General features: G+C 38.5%; 1 protein-coding gene across 14 annotated transcripts in view; it reads left to right on the top strand.

Annotated features, from left to right (window-relative positions):
* The window catches only part of HYCC2 (hyccin PI4KA lipid kinase complex subunit 2), a 96,046-nt gene that overhangs the window by 28,732 nt on the left and 46,450 nt on the right, over positions 1 to 20,864 (top strand). For 9 of the 14 annotated variants that reach the window (XM_063648333.1, XM_054476851.2, XM_054476847.2 and 6 more), the window contains 2 exons: positions 15,963 to 16,043; positions 17,050 to 17,151. In XM_063648333.1, the coding sequence (XP_063504403.1) occupies positions 15,993 to 16,043; positions 17,050 to 17,151 (153 nt within the window). In that variant the 5' untranslated portion in view covers positions 15,963 to 15,992. Of the gene's footprint in view, positions 1 to 3,267; positions 3,430 to 15,962; positions 16,044 to 17,049; positions 17,152 to 20,864 lie in introns of all 14 variants that reach the window. The other 5 variants (XM_063648334.1, XM_054476842.2, XM_054476846.1 and 2 more) reach the window with 2 other exon arrangements.

Raw genomic sequence — 20,864 nt, 5'->3', positions numbered from 1 at the left:
ATTAATTGGATTTGTGTCCCTAATTGTTGTTTAAAATATCTGCTGTATATCACTGTATGATACAGCTTTGAAATGAACAATTATCTCAGTAGAAGATTGCCTGACATCTGTCAGTTAATTCAAAGACAACAAAATTGCCAAATCATTCAGTCTCTTATATCAAACCTTGGCAAGGTTGGTGTTACTAATTCATGCATCTGGGACAACATCTACTTGTCAAAAATTTCTGGACGATATTTGAAGAAGGTATTTAACTTCCATTTGGTATTTAGTTTTCCAAGGAAAATTATCAAGTTTAACTTAGAAAACAGAAATCTCAGGTTTTGTTGTGGCCAGAAATAACACTGTCAGTGCTGAAGGTGCTCAAAATCAACAGATGATTGGATGCCTGCTATATGCCTGTCACTTGGGATACAGTGCCTGTCCCTGTAAAGTACAGATTCTAGTAGAAAAGACAGACATTAAGTAAACAAATAACATTAATTACAGATTGTGCTAAATGCTATGAAGAAAATGGGCAGAGTAATGAGGTTGGAGGGAGGAGGAAGGTAGGGGTAGCTGATTAAAGTATATAGGGAAAGGTTCTCTAAGGAGGTGATACATGAACTGAGTCTACTCCAGCCATATACAGAGCTGGAAGAGAATGCCAGGTGGCAGGTACAAAGACCAAAGGTGGCCAGAAACACAAAGGATAATTTTTAAAAATTGGCATGTGGTTCTATGAAAGACCTTATACTCTTTGTCTTTTAGTTAAGCTTTTTTTTTTTAATCAACAATTTGTATGTCTTTCTTTTTCTTTTTTTAATTATACTTTAAGTTTTAGGGGACATGTGCACAACATGCAGGTTTGTTACGTATGTATACATGTGCCATGTTGGTGTGCTGCACCCATTAACTCATCATTTAACATTAGGTATATCTCCTAATGCTGTCCCTCCCCCCTCCCCTACCCCACAACAGGCCCCGGTGTGTGATGTTCCCCTTCCTGTGTCGATGTGTTTTCATTGTTCAATTCCCACCTATGAGTGAGAACATGCGGTGTTTGGTTTTTTGTCCTTGGGATAGTTTGCTGAGAATGATGGTTTCCAGCTTCTTCCATGTCCCTACAAAGGAGGACATGAACTCATCATTTTTTATGGCTGCATAGTATTCCATAGTGTATATGTGCCACATTTTCTTAATCTAGTCTATCATTGATGGACATTTGGGTTGGTTCCAAGTCTTTGCTGTTGTGAATAGTGCCGCAGTAAACATATGTGTGCATGTGTCTTTATAGCAGCATGGTTTATATTCCTTTGGGTATATACCCAGCAATGGGATGGCTGGGTCAAATGGTATTTCTAGTTCTAGATCCCTGAGGAATCGCCACACTGACTTCCACAATGGTTGGACTAGTTTACAGTCCCACCAACAGTGTAAAAGTGTTCCTGTTTCTCCACATCCTCTCCAGTACCTGTTGTTTCCTGACCATTCTAACTGCTATAAGATGGTATCTCATTGTGGTTTTGATTTGCATTTCTCTGATGGCCAGTGATGGTGAGCATTTTTTCATGTGTCTTTTGGCTGCATAAATGTCTTCTTTTGAGAAGTGTCTGTTCATATCCTTCACCCACTTTTTGATGGGGTTGTTTGTTTTTTTCTTGTAAATTTGTTTGAGTTCATTGTAGATTCTAGATAATAGCCCTTTGTCAGATGAGTAGATTGCAAAAATTTTCTCCCATTCTGTAGGTTGCCTGTTCACTCTGATGGTAGTTTCTTTTGCTGTGCAGAAGCTCTTGAGTTTAATTAGATCCCATTTGTCAGTTTTGGCTTTTGTTGCCATTGCTTTTGGTGTTTTAGACATGAAGTCCTTGCCCATACCTATGTCCTGAATGGTATTGCCTAGGTTTTCTTCTAGGATTTTTATGGTTTTAGGTCTAACATTTAAGTCTTTAATCCATCTTGAATTAATTTTTGTATAAGGTGTAAGGAAGGGATCCAACCTCAGCTTTCTCCATATGGCTAGCCAGTTTTCCCAGCACCATTTATTAAATAAAGAATCCTTTCCCCATTTCTTGTTTTTGTCAGGTTTGTCAAAGATCAGATAGTTATAGATATGTGGCATTATTTCTGAGGGCTCTGTTCCATTCCATTGGTCTATATCTCTGTTTTGGTACCAGTACCATGCTGTTTTGGTTACTGTAGCCTTGTAGTATAGTTTGAAGTCAGGTAGCGTGATGCCTCCAGCTTTGTTCTTTTGGCTTAGGATTGACTTGGCAATACAGACTCTTTTATGGTTCCAGATGAACTTTAAAGTAGTTTTTTCCAATTCTGTGAAGAAAGTCATTGGTAGCTTGATGGGGATGGCAATGAATGTATAAATTACCTTGGGCAGTATGGCCATTTTCACGATATTGATTCTTCCTACCGATGAGCATGGAATGTTCTTCCATTTGTTTGTGTCCTCTTTTATTTCATTGAGCAGTGGTTTGTAGTTCTCCTTGAAGAGGTCCTTCACATCCCTTGTAAGTTGGATTCCCAGGTATTTTATTCTCTTTGAAGCAATTGTGAATGGGAGTTCACTCATGATTTGGCTCTCTGTTTGTCTGTTATTGGTGTATAAGAATGCCTGTGATTTTTGCACATTGATTTTGTATCCTGAGACTTTGCTGAAGTTGCTTATCAGCTTAAGGATATTTTGGGCTGAGACGATGGGGTTTTCTAGATATACAATCATGTCATCTGCAAACAGGGACAATTTGATTTCCTCTTTTCCTAGTTGAATACCCTTTATTTCTTTCTCTTGCCTGATTGCCCTGGCCAGAACTTCCAACACTATGTTGAATAGGAGTGGTGAGAGAGGGCATCCCTATCTTGTGCCAGTTTTCAAAGGGAATGCTTTCAGTTTTTGTCCATTCAGTATGATATTGGCTGTGGGTTTGTCATAGATAGCTCTTATTATTTTGAGATACATTCCATCAATACCTAATTTATTGAGAGTTTTTAGCATGAAGAGCTGTTGAATTTTGTCAAAGGCCTTTTCTGCATCTATTGAGATTATCATGTGGTTTTTGTCTTTGGTTCTGTTTATATGCTGGATTATGTTTATTGATTTGTGTATGTTGAACCAGCCTTGCATCCCAGGGATGAAGCCCACTTGATCATGGTGGATAAGCTTTTTGATGTGTTGCTGGATTTGGTTTGCCAATATTTTATTGAGGATTTTTGCATCGATGTTCATCAGGGATATTGGTCTAAAGTTCTCTTTTTTGTGTGTGTCTCTGCCAGGGTTTGGTATCAGGATGATGCTGGCCTCATAAAATGAGTAAGGGAGGATTCCCTCTTTTTCTATTGATTGGAATAGTTTCAGAAGGAATGGTACCAGCTCCTCCTTGTACCTCTGGGAGAATTTGGCTGTGAATCCATCTGGTCCTGGACTCTTTTTGGTTGGTAAGCTATTAATTATTGCCTCAATTTCAGAGCCTGTTATTGGTCAATTCAGAGATTCAACTTCTTCCTGGTTTAGCCTTGGGAGGGTGTATGTGTCCAGGAATTTATCCATTTCTTCTAGATTTTGTAGTTTATTTGCATAGAGGTGTTTATAGTATTCTCTGATGGTAGTTTGTATTTCTGTGGGATTGGTGGTAATATCCCCTTTATCATTTTTTATTGCATCTATTTGGAGGCACCCCCCCAGTAGCGACAGACTGATGCCTCACATGGCTGGGTACTCCTCTGAGACAAAACTTCCAGAGGAACGATCAGGCAGCAACATTTGCTGTTCACCAATATCCACTGTTCTGCAGCCTCCACTGCTGATACCCAGGCAAACAGGGTCTGGAGTGGACCTCCGGCAGACTCCAACAGACCTGCAGCTGAGGGTCCTGACTATTAGAAGGAAAACTAACTAACAGAAAGGACATCCACACCAAAACCCCATCTGTACGTCACCATCATCAAAGACCAAAGGTAGATAAAACTACAAAGATGGGGAAAAAACAGAGCAGAAAAACTGAAAATTCTAAAAATCAGAGCACCTCTCCTCCTCCAAAGGAACGCAGCTCCTCACCAGCAGCGCAACAAAGCTGGACGGAGAATGACTTTGATGAGTTGAGAGAAGAAGGCTTCAGACGATCAGACTACTGCGAGCTAAAGGAGGAAGTTCAAACCCGTGGCGAAGAAGTTAAAAACCTTGAAAAAAGATTAGACGAATGGCCAACTAGAATAACCAATGCAGAGAAGTCCTTAAAGGACCTGATGGAGCTGAAAATCACGGCATGAGAACTACGTGACGAATGCACAAGCCTCAGTAGCCGATTCGATCAACTGGAAGAAAGGGTATCAGTGATGGAAGATGAAATGAATGAAATGAAGCGAGAAGAGAAGTTTAGAGAAAAAAGAATAAAAAGAAACGAACAAAGCCTCCAACGAATATGGGACTATGTGAAAAGACCAAATCTACGTCTGATTGGTGTACCTGAAAGTGACTGGGAGAATGGAACCAAGTTGGAAAACACTCTGCAGGATATTATCCAGGAGAACTTCCCCAATCTAGCAAGGCAGGCCAACATTCAAATTCAGGAAATACAGAGAACGCCGCAAAGATACTCCTCGAGAAGAGCAACTCCAAGACACATAGTTGTCAGATTCACCAAAGTTGAAATGAAGGAAAAAATGTTAAGGGCAGCCAGTCGGGTTGCCCACAAAGGGTTGTCCATCACACTAACAGCTGATCTCTCGGCAGAAACTCTACAAGCCAGAAGAGTAGGGGCCAATATTCAACATTCTTAAAGAAAAGAATTTTCAACCCAGAATTTCATATCCAGCCAAACTAAGCTTCATAATTGAAGGAGAAATAAAATCCTTTACAGACAAGCAAATGCTGAGAGATTTTGTCACCACCAGGCCTGCCCTAAAAGAGCTCCTGAAGGAAGTACTAAACATGGAAAGGAACAACCGGTACCAGCCACTGCAAAAACATGCCAAATTGTAAAGACCATCGAGGCTAGGAAGAAACCGCATCAAGTAACGAGCAAAATAACCAGCTAACATCATAATGACAGGATCAAATTCACACATAACAATATTAACCTTAAATGTAAATGGGCTAAATGCTCCAATTAAAAGACATAGAATGGCAAATTGGATAAAGAGTCAAGACCCATCAGTGTGCTGTATTCAGGAAACCCATCTCACGTGCAGAGACACACATAGGCTCAAAATAAAGGGATGGAGGAAGATCTACCAAGCAAATGGAAAACAAAAAAAGGCAGGGGTTGCAATCTCAGTCTCTGATAAAACAGACTTTAAACTAACAAAGATGAAAAGAGACAAAGAAGGCCATTACATAATGGTAAAGGGATCAATTCAACAAGAAGAGCTAACTATCCTAAATATATATGCACCCAATACAGAAGCACCCAGATTTAGTTAAGCCTTTTGTTTTCTTTTTCATAAAATATTATTTCATATTGTCTTTTAAAATACTTAATAAATTACTGTCTTAAAACTACTAGTATTTTTATAGAGTTGGAAAATATGATGTTATGATTATAATTATTAATACCACTATATTTCTCTATTTAAAGGTATTTCATTTTTAGTCATTTTTTTAAGTGGTATGGGTGGAAACTATAGAGATTCAATGTGCTAAATTTGTGGTTATAGGAAAGATAAAACAGGAATTTAAAATAGTAATTTAGCCTGGAGATGGTACTTTTTTTTTTTTTTTTTTTTTTAAACTAGAGGATGGTCATCAGGATTACTTGAGGGACTTTTCCAAAATAAATATTCTGGACCCTATATCAGACAGGGATTCTGATAAAGTATATATCAAGTTAAAAGATTTGTGTTGCTTTTTAAAAAGTGTTTGGCTTGGCTGGGTGCAGTGGCTCATGCCTGTAATTTCAGCACTTTGAGGGGCCGAGATGGGAAGAGTGCTTGAGCCCAGAAGTGAGACCAATGTGGGCAACATAGGAAAACCTGTTCTCTATGTACAATAAAAAAAATTAGGCTGGGCGCAGTGGCTCACACCTGTAATCCCGGCACTTTGGGAGGCCGAGGCAGGCGGATCACGAGGTCAGGAGATCGAGACCATACTGGCTAACACGGTGAAACCCTGTCTCTACTAAAAATACAAAAAAATTAGCCGGGCGTGGGGGCAGTCGCCTGTAGTTCCAGCTACTTGGGAGGCTGAGGCAGGAGAATGGCGTGAACCCGGGAGGCGGAGCTTGCAGTGAGCCGAGATTGCGCCACTGCACTCCAGTCTGGGCGACAGAGCGAGACTCCGTCTCAAAAAATAAAATAAAATAAAATAAATTAGCCAAGCATGGTGGTACATGCCTGTAGTACCAGCTACTTAGGGGGCTGAGGTGTGAAGATTGCTTGAGCCTGGAAGATCAAGGCTGTGAGGCTGCAGTGAGCCCTGATTGTGTCACTGCATTCCAGCCTGGGAGACAGAGAGAGATCTCATCTCTCACACACGCGTGCACGCACACATACACACACACACACACACAGAGCTTTCTTTTTGATTTCTAAAGGCAGTTTATGTTCTTTAGAGAACATTTGAAAAAAAATTGACTAATTGTAGTTTTTTCTTGCACTTTTTGGGAAAGTAGTAATACACATTAAAAAAAAAAACAAATTCCTTATAGTTAGCTAAAAGATGACTTGTTTATACATTTCTCCTAAAACATAGACATCTTGATTTAAACCATTTAAAATGTTTTAAATAATTATAATTATCTAAAAAACTTTTAATTTTGATGTTTAAAAAATGTTTTTGTGGCTGGGCGTGGTGGCTCACGCCTGTAATCCCAGCACTTTAGGAAGCCGAGGTGGGCGGATCACCTGAGGTCAGGAGTTCGAGATCAGCCTGACCAACATGGTGAAACCCCGTCTCTACTAAAAATACAAAAAAAACTAGCCGGGCATGGTGGTGCATGCCTGTAATCCCAGCTACCCGGGAGGCTGAGGCAGGAGAATTGCCTGAACCTGGGAGGCGGAGGTTGTGGTGAGCTGAGATCATGCCACTGCACTCCAGCCTGGGCAACAAGAGCGAAACTCTGTCTCAAAAAAAAAAAAAAAAAAAAAAAAAAAAGTTTTTGTAGCCTGGGCAACATAGTGAGACCCTGTCTCTACAAAAAACAAAATTATAAAAAATTAGCCAGGCATGGTGGCACATGTGTATAATCTCAGCTACTCAGGAGGCTGAGGCAGGAGGATCGATTGAGCCAAGGAATTTGAGACTACAGTGAGCTATGATTGCACCACTGCAGTCCAGCTGAGGTGACACAGACCTGTCTCTAATAAAAAAGTTTTCTTAATTTTTGTGTAACAGTAACTAGTTAGAAAAGATAATGGAAGTGAATCCGAATCGTAATTGCATCAAAATATAAAAACCACATAGGAATTAATTGGAAATTGTGTTGACCTCTATGAAGAAAATACAAAATTTATACTAAGACATATAAAAGAGGATTTTTAAGAAAGAGCAGTGCTGTGCTCCTCTGTGGGATAACTCAGTATTGTGAAGATGTAATTTGGAATTAATTTATAAATGCTCCTGAGGATAGGATGTGGGGAAGGAATTTATTATCAAAAGTCTAGTATTCACCTGCAAGAATAAGGCTGGCAATAATGATGAAATATATTTTTAGAAAAAATGAATTAGGATAAGGCTTGTACTGTTATATATTAAAGTATATTATAAAATGACAGTAAATAGGCTGGGCGTGGTGGCTGACACCTGTAATCCCAGCACTGTGGGAGGCCAAGGCGGGCTGATCACTTGAAGCCAGGAGTTCGAGACCAGCTTGGGCAACATGGTGAAACCCCATCTCTGCCAAAAATACAAAAAATTAGCTGGGCATGGTGGCACACGCCTGTAATCCCAGATACTCGGAAGGCTGCGGCAGGGGAATTGCTTGAATCCAGGAGGTGGAGGTTTCAGTGAGCCGAGATCATGCCACTACATTCCAGCCTGGGCAACAGAGCGAGACTCTGTCTCAAAAAATAAAATAAAATAAAATAAAATAAAATGATAGTAAATAAATGATTGCAGTCCTTGTGCAAAACTAGTGGGAAAAGTAGCTGGGAAATATTTTCAAATATATGTAAGACTTTAGTAGTATTTCAAGTCTCTGCAGAAACAGAAACAAGAAAAGGCATGCAAACAATGTATTAGAACAATTGAAAGAAAAAATTGTTAGATTTTAGTCTAATATCATATTCTAAAATAACCTCCAGATTGTTTAAAGAGTAAACCGTGAATATGGTTTTTAATTTTAGAAGAGTCAAGCTTTAACTAAGCAAGCAAGGTGATTTTTTTGTTTGTTTGTTTTTTGAGACAGAGTTTTGCTCGTCACCCACACCAGAGTGCAATGGCACTGTCTCGGCTCACCGCAACCTCTGCTTCCCAGGTTGAAGTGACTCTTCTGCCTCAGCATCCTTAATAGCTGGGATTACAGGCATGTGCCATCATACCTGGTTAATTTTGTATTTTTAGTAGAGACAGGGTTTCTCCATGTTGGTGAGGCTGGTCTCGAACTTCCAACCTCAGGAGATCCGCCTGACTTGGCCTCCCAAAATGCTGGAGTTATAGGCATGAGTCACTGCGCCCGGCCGATTTTTAAAATACAGTAATACATATTGTGATTTCTTTTTTGTTATAGAGTGTTCTGATTCCGATTTTCATTGTGCTAGTTTTAAAAGTCTTATATATTAATAAATGCAGGCAAATTTTATAATCCAGGTTTTATATTTAGATTAATTTAGGTTTCTATGCTATGGTAGTAGCTTTATAAACAGAGCAGGAAGAAATTATTCTGTACATGTAACAGCCATATGCGTCGTAAAAATCTGTGAAAGATTATAGTTTTGAGAGTAGATTTGGATATGCTATCAATAATGTTTATATCTTATAACCTTAAAATTTCAAGTACAATTTTTAGAATTTATACTATGGAAGACAACAACACAAATGCACAAATATGTATAAGGGTGTTTATTGCAACAATGTTGTGGTAATATAAGAAAATTGAAAACAGTCTGTGTCCATCAGTAAGTTATTGGACAGATAAGGGTTTGTGCTTACAGTTTTATGGCTGTTAAAAAGGATGAGATAAGCTGGGCGCAATGGCTGACACCTGTAATCCCAGCACTTTAGGAGGCCGACGTGGGCAGATCACCTGAGGTCAGGAGTTTGAGACCAGCCTGGCCAATGTGGTGAAATCCTGTCTCTACTAAAAATACAAAAATTAGCTGGGTGTGGTGGTGCACTCATGGAATCCCAGCTACCTGGGAGGCCGAGGCAGGAGAATCGCTTGAACCCAGGAGGCGGAGGTTGCAGTGAGCCAAGATCTCGCCGCTGTGGTTCAGTCTGGGCGATAGGGTGAGACTCCAACTCAAAAAAAAAAAAAAGAAGGAATGAGATAGATCTGTAGATCTTTGATATGTTTTTAACAAATGTTAAAAGCACACTGTAGAACACTATATATGATGTGAACACATGACTATATTTAAATAACATATTTACCTACATATATGTTATAAATATATATATATAAATACAGATCTGGAAGAATGGTTGACAGTGTTTGTGGATGGAATGGGTGGTTGGGCTAAGTTCCATTTTTTTATGGGCATCTATTTATGATATTTTAAAATTATTTAAAAATTTAATATCAACTAACTATGTATTTATAGATAGATATTTTTGTAAAACTATAGAGGTAATAGTTGAGATACAGAGCAGGTATGGCTTTCTAATTTTCCAGTAAATAAAAAACAAAGGTCAGTAATTTAATATCTAGCAATAGAGATAAGGGAGTTGTTTAAGTTCCAATTTTGTTTATTTTGGAAAGTATGTCCTTTTTGTCACCATTACAATGAAATTTCCGAACATTTTTTTTTTTTTTTTTTTTTGTGTTGCTCAGGCTGGAGTACACTGGCATGGTTATAGCTCACTGGAGCCTTGAACTCTTGAGATCAAGCCTTCCTCCCACCTCAGCCTCCTCAGTAACTGGGACTACCAGTGTGCATGACTATATCCAGCTAATTTTTTTTTTTTATATACTTTAAGTTCTAGGGTACATGTGCTCAACGTGCAGGTTTGTTACATAGATATACATGTGCCATGTTGGTTTGCTGCACCTATTAACTCGTCATTTACATTAGGTATTTCTCCTAATGCTATCCTTCCCCCATCCCCCCACCCCATGACAGGCCCCGGTGAATGATGTTCCCCGCCCTGTGTCCAAGTGTTCTCATTGTTCAATTCCCACCTATGAGTGAGAACATGCAGTGTTTGGTTTTCTGTCCTTGTGATAGTTTGCTCAGAATGATTGTTTCCAGCTTCATCCTTGTCCTTACAAAGGACATGAACTCATCCTTTTTTATGGCTGCATAGTATTCCATGGTGTATATGTGCCACATTTTCTTAATCTAATCTATCATTGATGGATATTTGGGTTGGTTCCAAGTCTTTGCTATTGTGAATAGTGCTGCAGTAAACATACGTGTGCATGTGTCTTTATAGTAGCATGATTTATAATCTTTTGGGTATATACCCAGTAATGGGATTGCTGGGTCAAATGGTATTTCTAGTTCTAGATCCTTGAGGAATCGCCACACTGACTTCCACAATGGTTGAACTGGTTTACACTCCTACCAATAGCGTAAAAGCATCTGTTGTTTCCTGACTTTCTAATGGTCGCCATTCTAACTGGTGTAAGATGGTATCTCATTGTGGTTTTGATTTGCATTTCTCTGATGGCCAGTGATGATGAGCATTTTTTCATGTGTCTGTTGGCTGCATAAATGTTTTCTTTTGAGAAGTGTCTGTTCATATGCTTTGCCCGCTTTTTGATGGGGTTGTTTGATTTTTTCTTGTAAATTTGTTTAAGTTCTTTGTAGATTCTGGATATTAGCCGTTTGTTAGATGGGTAGATTGCAAAAATTTTCTCCCATTCTGTAGGTTGCCTGTTCACTCTGATGGTAGTTTCTTTGCTGTGCAGAAGCTCTTTAGTTTAATTAGATCCCATTTGTCTATTTTGGCTTTTGTTGCCTGGTGTTTTAGTCATGAAGTCCTTGCCCATGCCTGTGTCCTGAATGGTATTGCCTAGGTTTTCTTCTAGGATTTTTATGGTTTTAGGTCTAACATTTAAGTCTTTAATCCATCTTGAATTAATTTTTGTATAAGGTGTAAGGAAAGGATCCAGTTTCAGCTTTCTACATTTGGCTATCCAGATTTCCCAGCATCATTTATTAAATAGGGAATCCTTTCCTCGTTTCTTGTTTTTGTCAGGTTTGTCAAAGATCAGATGGTTGTAGATGTATGGTGTTATTTCTGAGGCCTCTGTTCTGTTCCATTGGTCTATATCTCTGTTTTGGTACCAGTACCATGCTGTTTTTGTTACTGTAGCCTTGTAGTATAGTTTGAAGTCAGATAGCCTGATGCCTCCAGCTTTGTTCTTTTGGCTTAGGATTGTCATGGCAATGTGGGCTCTTTTTTGGTTCCATATGAACTTTAAAGCAGTTTTTTCCCAATTCTGTGAAGAAACTCATTAGTAGCTTGATGGGGATGGCATTGAATGTGTAAATTACCTTGGGTAGTATGGCCATTTTCACAATATTGATTCTTCCTGTCCATGAACATGGAATGTTCTTCCATTTGTTTGTGGCCTCTTTTATTTCGTTGAGCAGTGGTTTGTAGTTCTTGAAGAAGTCCTTCACATGTCTTGTAAGTTGGATTCCTAGGTATTTTATTCTCTTTGTAGCAATTGTGAATGGGAGTTCACTCATGATTTGGCTCTTTGTTTATTTGTTATTGGTGTATAGGAATGCTTATGATATTTGCACGTTGGTTTTGTCTCCTGAGACTTTGCTGAAGTTGCTTATCAGCTTAAGGAGATTTTTGGGCTGAGACGATGGGGTTTTCTAAATATACAATCATGTCATCTGCAAACAGGGACAATTTGACTTCCTTTTTTCCTAATTGAATACCCTTTATTTCTTTCTCTTGCCTGATTGCCCTGGCCAGAACTTCTAACACTACATTGAATAGGAGTGGTGAGAGAGGGCATCCCTATCTTGTGCCAGTTTTCAAAGGGAATGCTTCCGGTTTTGTCCATTCAGTGTGATATTAGCTGTGGGTTTGTCATAAATAGCTGTTATTATTTTGAGTTACGTTCCATCAATACCTAGTTTATTGAGAGTTTTTAGCATGAAGAGCTGTTGAATTTTGTCAAAGGCCTTTTCTGCATCTATTGAGATAATCATGTGGTTTTTGTCTTCGGTTCTGTTTATATGATGGATTACATTTATTGATTTGTGTATGTTGAACCAGCCTTGCATCCCAGGGATGAAGCCGACTTGATCTTGGTGGATAAGCTTTTTGATGTGCTGCTGGATTCAGTTTGCCAGTATTTTATTGAGGATTTTTGCATCGATGTTCATCAGGGATATTGGTCTAAAATTCTCTTTTTTGTGTGTGTCTCTGCCAGGGTTTGGTATCAGGATGATGCTGGCCTCATAAAATGAGTTAGGGAGGATTCTCTCTTTTTCTATTGATTGGAATAGTTTTAGAAGGAATGGTACCAGCTCCTCTTTGTAACTCTGGTAGAATTCAGCTGTGAATCTGTCTGGTCCTGGGGTTTTTTTGGTTGGTAGGCTATTAATTATTGCCTCAATTTCAGAGCCTGTTATTGGTCTATTCAGAGATTCAACTTCTTCCTGGTTTAGTCTTGGGAGGGTGTATGTGTCCAGGAATTTATCCATTTCTTCCAGATTTTGTAGTTTATTTGCGTAGAGGTGTTTATAGTATTCTCTGATGGTAGTTTGTATTTCTGTGGGATCAGTGGTGATATCCCCCTTATTATTTTTTATTGCATCTATTTGATTCTTCTCTCTTTTCTTCTTTATTAGTCTTGCTAGCAGTCTATCAATTTTGTTGATCTTTTCAAAAAACCAGCTCCTGGATTCATGGATTTTTTGAAGGGTTTTTTGTGTCTCTATCTCCTCGGTTCTGCTCTGATCTTAGTTATTTCTTGCCTTCTGCTGGCTTTTGAATGTGTTTGCTCTTGCTTCTCTAGTTCTTTTAATTGTGATGTTAGGGTGTCAATTTTAGGTCTTTCCTGCTTTCTCCTGTGGGCATTTGGTGCTATAAATTTCCCTCTACACACTGCTTTAAATGTGTCCCAGAGATTCTAGTACGTTGTGTCTTTGTTGTCATTGGTTTCAAAGAACATCTTTATTTCTGCCTTCATTTCCTTATTTACCCGGTAGTCATTCAGGAGCAGGTTGTTCGGTTTCCATGTAGTTGTGTGGTTTTGAGTGAGTTTCTTAATCCTGAGTTCTAATTTGATTGCACTGTGGTCTGAGAGACAGTTTGTTGTGATTTCTGTTCTTTTACATTTGCTGAGGAGTGCTTTACTTCCAACTATGTGGTCAATTTTGGAATAAGTGTGATGTAGTGCTGAGAAGCATGTATATTCTGTTGATTTGGGGTGGAGAGTTCTGTAGATGTCTATTAGGTCCGCTTGGTGCAGAGCTGAGTTCAAGTCCTGGATATCCTTGTTAACCTTCTATCTCGTTGATCTGTCTAATATTGACAGTGGGGTGTTAAAGTCTCCCATTATTACTGTGTGGGAGTCTAAATCTCTTTGTAGGCCTCTAAGGACTTGCTTTATGAATCTGGCTGCTCCTATATTGGGTGCATATATATTTAGGATAGTTAGCTCTTCTTGTTGCATTGATCCCTTTACCATCATGTAGTGGCCTTCTTTGTCTCTTTTGATCTTTGTTGGTTTAAAGTCTGTTTTATCAGAGACTAGGATTGCAACCCCTGCTTTTTTTTTTTTTTTTTTTTTTTTTTGCTTTCCATTTGCTTGGTAGATCTTCCTCCATCCCTTTATTTTGAGCCTGTGTATGTCTTTGCATGTGAGATGGGTCTCCTGAATACAGCATACTTACGGGCCTTGAATCTTTATCCAACTTGCCAGTCTGTGTCTTTTAATTGGAGCATTTAGCCCATTTACATTTAAGGTTAATATTGTTATGTGTGAATTTGATTCTATCATGATATTAGCACATCCAGCTAATTTTTAAAAATTTTTTTGTAGAGATGGGAGTCTCGTGCTGTGTTTCCCAGGCATGTCTCAAGCTCCTGGCCTCAAGCAATCCTCTCACCTCAGCCTCCCAAAGTGCTAGAACTGCAGGTGTGAAACACCATGCCTGGCCTTCAAACTTCCTATACCATCGGACCATGCCTTCCTGTCCACGCTCAACTCTTGCCCATTGTGCCTTTTACTCCAAACCACTTGGATCTTCATTTAGATTCTGTAACTTTCTGTGCTTTTTCTTACCACAGGACCTTTTATATAAGTGGTTCCCTCTTCCTAGAATGTTCTCTTTCTACTCCCCTTAATTCTATGAATCTTTGATATCTCAACTTAAGCAGCACCTCAGAGAAGCTCTTTTGATTCCTTAGTCAATAGTGGCTCCTTTGTTTTATACTTTTGTGTGTCTTTCTTTCTTTCTCTCTTTCTTTTCTTTTCTTTCTTTTCTTTCTTTCTCTTCATCTCTTTGAAAAAATGTGTTTGGTGTCCTCCACTAGATAAGTGGTTCATTAAAGTGGGTGTACATCTGGATTTGTTTATTATTATATTTCCAGATCCTAGCAAATGGCTGCCATATAGTTGATGCTTAAGAAATATTTATGGAATAAATCAATTAATTCTTACGGAATCCGTTTTTAGCTTTTTCGGCAGCTGCCTACTTGGGTGCTGATAAACTTCCAGGGGTGACTACCTTAGCATTTAAATGGAATTACAGTTTACATCCTACAGCTTGCTTTTTCTACTTGGGCATTTTTCCAGTTCATTTATTTATTTATTTATTTTTGAGACAGGGTCTCACTCTGTTGCCTAGGCTAGAGTGCAGTGGCGTGAACATGGCTCAATGCAGCCTTGACCTCCTGGGCTCAAGAGATCCTCCTGCCTCAGCCTCCTGAGTAGCTGAGACTACAGGTGCACACCACTACACCCGGCCAGGTTTTTTTTTTTTTTTTTTTTTATAGATATTGGGTCTCACCATGTTGCCCAGGCTGGTCTGGAACCCTTGGGCTTAGTCCTGCCTCACCCTCCCAAAGTGCTGGGATTACAGGCATGAGCCACTATGCCCAGCTGTTTTTCCATTTTAGAAAATTTATGGATCTGTTTTCTTCAGAGGCCTTATTTTGTATGGTGCGTATATGTTTATATTCAGTTTGCTGAATATGTAACCTTTGGTTTCTAGTTTATCTAGCTTTGTCATTTATACTCTCTCAGTTCGTTTTATGATGTGTAGCTTGTTCTGGTTATGTATTTGGTAAAACTGTAGACTGCATTTGTCTGGATAATGTGCAACTTGATTTTACTCAGGACACTTGTCTTTGCCACTTTGAAGTATAATTTGCTGGAGAAAATATGAAAGCATTAGGATAATAGGTTTCAAATGTATCATTAAACATAAAACTTATTTTTATTTTATTTTTGAGACAGGGTCTGGCTCTGTCGCCCAGGCCAGAATGCAGTGGCATGATCATAGCTCACTGCAGCCTCTATTTCCTGTGGTCAAGTTATCCTCTGACCTTTGGGTACCAAGTAACTAGGACTGGATGTGCACGCCACATGCCCAGCTAATTTTCTTGATTTTTAGTAGAGACAAGGTCTCACTGTGTTGCCAGGCTTGTCTTGAACTCCAAGCTCAAGTGATTCTCCTACCTCGGCTTCCCAAAGTGTTGAGATTCAGTTGTGAGCCACCACGCCCAGCCAGAACTTACTTCTGAAAAATTTTCTTTTAATTGTGCTCCAAACTAAAACAAGTCACCTTATCTAAAATGTATAGTAGATTAATTTTCCTTGTTGAAAGGCACATATCATTTATTTCTGGTTGTTTCTGTAAGTACTGCTGTACTCAGCTTCAATACTTTTTTCTTTTAGAGATAAAAGAGGAGTAGAAGGTAAAAGAAAATGCTGGGAACTGACCGTTGTGTTGTGGAAGAATGGTTATCAGAATTCAAGGTAAATTGGATTGGAGATCAGAATGTATTATATTCTTCTATACATCAGTAATTCAAACTGAATATGTGCTCTATGGAGAAACATAAAAATATGGTAGGAAGTGGAAATGGCAAAATACAAAATAACATGTTTCTGTAATTGCAGTTCTTAAAAATGGTACTAATATGAATAATGGCTAGAAGGTGATAACATAAAAATGAAAATAGTTGTTAGGATTGATGAGACGATATTTTAAAATATATTCAGTAAAAGAGAAGATCCACCAAGCTTTAATAAGGCACAAAAATAGGATTTATGCCTACGTTTTTCTATCCTATAATTAAAAATCAAATAGTTTTTATGGAAAACTATGTAATTTATGAATACTATGGAATTGTAAATGTTTTGGCAAAACATAAATGCAAGAATTGAAACATCCTACATTTTTTTAAAGATTAGATTAATTTAAGATGGCCCATTTCAGGAAATGTTGGTATAATGTGTGATTTCTAATCAGTATTTATGGTTGAGTAGTTAGAAGAATTGTATACTATAACATCCTAACTTAATTTGTTTGAACTGTGATGGTTCTTTCTTTCTTTTTTTTTTTTGAGAGGGAGTCTTGCTCTGTCACCCAGGCTGGAGTGCAGTGGCGCGATCTCAGCTCACTGTAACCTCCACCTCCCAGGTTCAAGCAATTCTTCTGCCTCAGCCTCCTGAGTAGCTGGGATTACAGGCACCCGCCACCACGCCTGGCTAATTTTTGGTATTTTTAGTAGAGACAGGTTTCACCATGTTGGCCAGGCTGGTCTTGAACTCCTGACCACAAGTGATACGCTTGCCTTGACCTCCCAAACTGCTGGGATTCCAGGTGTGAGCAACTGTGCCCAACCTATTTCTTTATATTAATTATTTTTACTTTTCTCACTTGAGTTTGTTATAAATCTGTTCAAGAACTATTTGTGTAAAATAAAGCTCCTCGCTTCTCAAATGTTCACTTTTGTTTTCCTTTGGTGGTTTCTTTTAGGCATTACCTGACACTCAGATCACCAGTTATGCAGCAACTTTACACCGGAAAAAAACACTTGTACCAGCCCTCTATAAAGTTATTCAAGATTCAAATAATGAGGTAGGAGACCTCAAGAAAAATAATTTCTACATAGTGAAATGAAATATGTATACCAAAACACATAAATTTAAGTTTTATAGTTTTCTCTCCTTGTGGATCTGGAAAATTTTCTTTCTGCTGTTTTTCATTCTGATAGTTGCTTTGGCTTTCCCTATTCCCTGCCTTTCCATATTTTGAAATGTTTTGGTCAAATTTTTTCCTGTTGAATGTGCAGTATGTTTTGATTGTTGATTTTATTGACCATCATCTCAGTGGATTATTTATTTGAAACTTTTCTCTTTCCTGTTCTGGAATGTTTCCTGCTCTGGAAGCCATATTTTAACTGTATACTGATCCAGCTTTATTTATCTTAAGTATTTTTACAATTATTTTACTGATAATATATAACTAGGTATAATCACTCTAGTCAGTGAAATCAAACTGATAACACAAAATGATGCTGCTAGTAAATTTAGCCTGAAAAGGATAAGAAGAAGCACTTTGTAGTCTAAGTAGTCAAGATCAATAAACTTAGAATAAGAGTTTGGTATTATTTAACCTTGTGATAGAAGGAAAAAGTGCAGTTATTGAATCTGTATATTAATTTATGCAAAATACACACATTATCTTTCCATTAACACAGTAGTATGACATACAGTTTTATCACCACTGGATTCATGTATGCTTAAAATGAAAATGAAAGGAACACACAGGAAAGTAGCTTCTTATCTTCCCAGATACAGCCTCCAAGAGTGCCTCTGCTGTGTACTGGAGTGAGTTTGAAGAAGTTCAGGTAATCCCTTCCTAACCAGCAGCTTAACTTAAAGTGCATCTTCATTTTTGGCCTACCACTAAAAGCTTGCTTATTGACCTCCTTCTTTCCTGTCTCCTAAATTGCGACTGGCTCTCAGTTAGTCTTGCATCTGTTGCTATTTGTAGCAGCAATTGCAGGATTCATTTGCTTTTTCTCTTGCAGTGTATTTCTGAATGTTTATAACTCTGGGTATGCATAATGTACGTATATGCATATCCATATGGTCAAGAGTTTTCAGAATTCTTTGTTTGAATAATGAATGTGTGTATTCCCTACCCCTTGTTTTGCACTGTCTTAACATTTAAGCTTTGCTTATTAAAATGTATTTGTTTTAATGCTTTCTCTTTAGATTGTAAGCTCTTCATGGGCAGTGGTCAGATATTCTGTATTTGTAACTTCCCTAGAATCTAGTATTTTATCATGTACATAATAATGAACATAGAATAATATTGATTGGAAGGACAGTGAAGTACAAAATGAGATTCTAAAATGACATTTTCATTAGGGCTCACAAGTGTATAAGAAGTATCCTTTTCCTATTTTTTTGTTTAATACTTTAGAAGCTATTACATTAAAAAAGCTATTCTCATTACTTTCTGTTGTCATATTTCATAATATTAATGTGAGGGACTTTGGGGGTTTCATGGCTAGAAATGGAAAAATTACAACTTGAGGGATGCGAGCTCAAGGTCCAGCATTCATTATAATCAATCAGTTGCTAGAGGAGGTCTGAGTTTCTCTCCTGTCTCCTGTCAGGTTAGAAGGCTCTAACCATGTGTTCAGACTTCAGAAATATAGAATGATAAATTCTATAGAATTTCAAAACAATTCTGGACTTTAATCATAGAAGGAGGTCCCTTTTAATCCTGATTTTGTTGTATTCTGAAAGAAACAAACGTACTGTTTAGGTTACAAGAAATTATTTTAGAAAATTGTCATGTGCCATATTAGTATGAATTAGAACTTAAAATAGTTGCCGGCACAGTGTCTCACGCCTGTAATCTCAGCACTTTGGGAGGCGGAGTGGAGTGGATCATGAGGTCAAGAGATCGAGAACATCCTGGCCAACATGATGAAACCCCGTCTCTACTAAAAATACCAAAAATTAGCTGGGTGTGGTGGTGCGCGTCTGTAGTCCCAGTTACTCGGGAGGCTAAGGCAGGAGAATCGCTTGAACTTGGGAGGCGGAGGTTGCAGTGAGCCGAGATTGCACCACTGCACTCCAGCCTGGCGACAAAGCCAAGACTCCATCTCAGAGAAAAAAGAAAATATTTGGAAACTTTCGTATTTTCAGATTCAAATCTACCATTCTACAGCACTCTCTTGCCTTTTCTGGTGTTTAGTGGGTGAAGTATCTCAGGTTGTATGAAAAGCCATCTCTTCTACTTAGGCCTGGATTCTATCTTCTCTAGCTACCTTAAGGACTCTGGTCCTGCAATTATTCCTTCTCTCTTCCATCGCTGATCTTTTTTTCTTTCTCTGATGAGTGGAATATGATAAACAACCATATTCTATTTTCTAAAAACTTTATTTCAGCTTACCTCCTGTTATATTATCTACCCCATTTCTCTGTCCCTATTCACAGATGAACTTCATAAAATATTGCTTATTCATAGCCTCTGTCTACTTGTCTCCATTTTTTCACCTCACATTCTTTAACCCACTCAAGTTAGGCTTCTTCATTATTCCATCCAAATACTCTCAGTGTGTTCATCAAATAGTGTGTCTCTTAGTAATTATCATGTCAAAACAGTGTTTGCTAAATTTGGGAATGGTGTCAGTTATGATTTTTTCTAACCCAAGTATAATGATTTTTAATACGTTTTGATGTGGGTGGTGGTGCCATTTAAGGGAGGTCAGAGTCATTTATATTAAGAATTTGAGAACATGGTGCTATGAGACATATGCTTCAAATTAAAGTGTTTTTTTGTTTGTTTGTTTGTTTGTTTGTTTCTGAGCCAGGGTCTCACTCTCTCTCCCATGCTGGAGTACGGTGGCCCCATTATAGCTCACTGTAACGTCAAACTCCTGGACTCATGTGATCCTCCAAACTCACCTTCTCAATTAGCTACAGGCATATGCTACCACACCCTGCTAATTTTATTTTTTATTTTCTAAAGAGAGTCTCATGATGTTCAAGGCTGGCCTTGAACTCCTGGGCTCAAGCGATCCTCCCACCTTGGCTTCCCAAAGTGCTGGGATTATAGGCATGAGCTATTGAGCCTGGCCACAATTAAAGATTTTAACACATAGCATTGGCAATTTTTCTTTTTTTTTTTTTTAAGACAGGGCCTCACTTTGTCACCCAGGCTGGAGTGCAGTGACTTGAACACAGCTTACTGTAGACTGAATCTCCTGGGCTCAAGCAATTCTTCTGCCTCAGCCCCCCAAAAATAGCTGGCACTACCCAGGTGTGTGCCACCACACCTGGCTAATTTTTGTATTTTTTGTAGAGGTGAGGTTTTGCCACATTATGCAGGCTGATCTGAAACTCCTGGTCTCGAGCCATCAGCCTGCCTTGGCCTCCCAAAGTGCCGGGATTACAGGCATGAGCTACCGCGCCTGACCAGCGAGTTTTTAACAGTCTTACTTTGTAGTAGTATCTGATTAAAACTTACTGGATTGCCAACATCTACCCCCAATTCGCTTACAAAAAACACAGAGTAATAATGCTGGTAACCCTGTATTTCTTCGCTGTGCTTAGTTAAAATATAGTATCCCACATGCCAGTGTACCTGTTGCTACTGAGAAAGAGGAGTTTAAGGTCTTCATAGAAGAAATTCATCATAATTGTACCATGGCCCATAAAGTTTAGAGAAGGCAATCTTTGGAGAGTTTTTTACTAAAGAGGAGATTGAGTTTGAAACATGAGTATAAATTTTTAGTAAACAAAATTTGTGAGAGCAACAGTTTTTTACTT

The sequence above is a fragment of the Pongo pygmaeus genome, chromosome 11 (genome assembly GCF_028885625.2).
Source record: "Pongo pygmaeus isolate AG05252 chromosome 11, NHGRI_mPonPyg2-v2.0_pri, whole genome shotgun sequence".
NCBI classification, from domain to species: Eukaryota; Metazoa; Chordata; class Mammalia; order Primates; family Hominidae; genus Pongo; species Pongo pygmaeus.
This window is presented reverse-complemented; position numbering and strand designations above follow the sequence as displayed.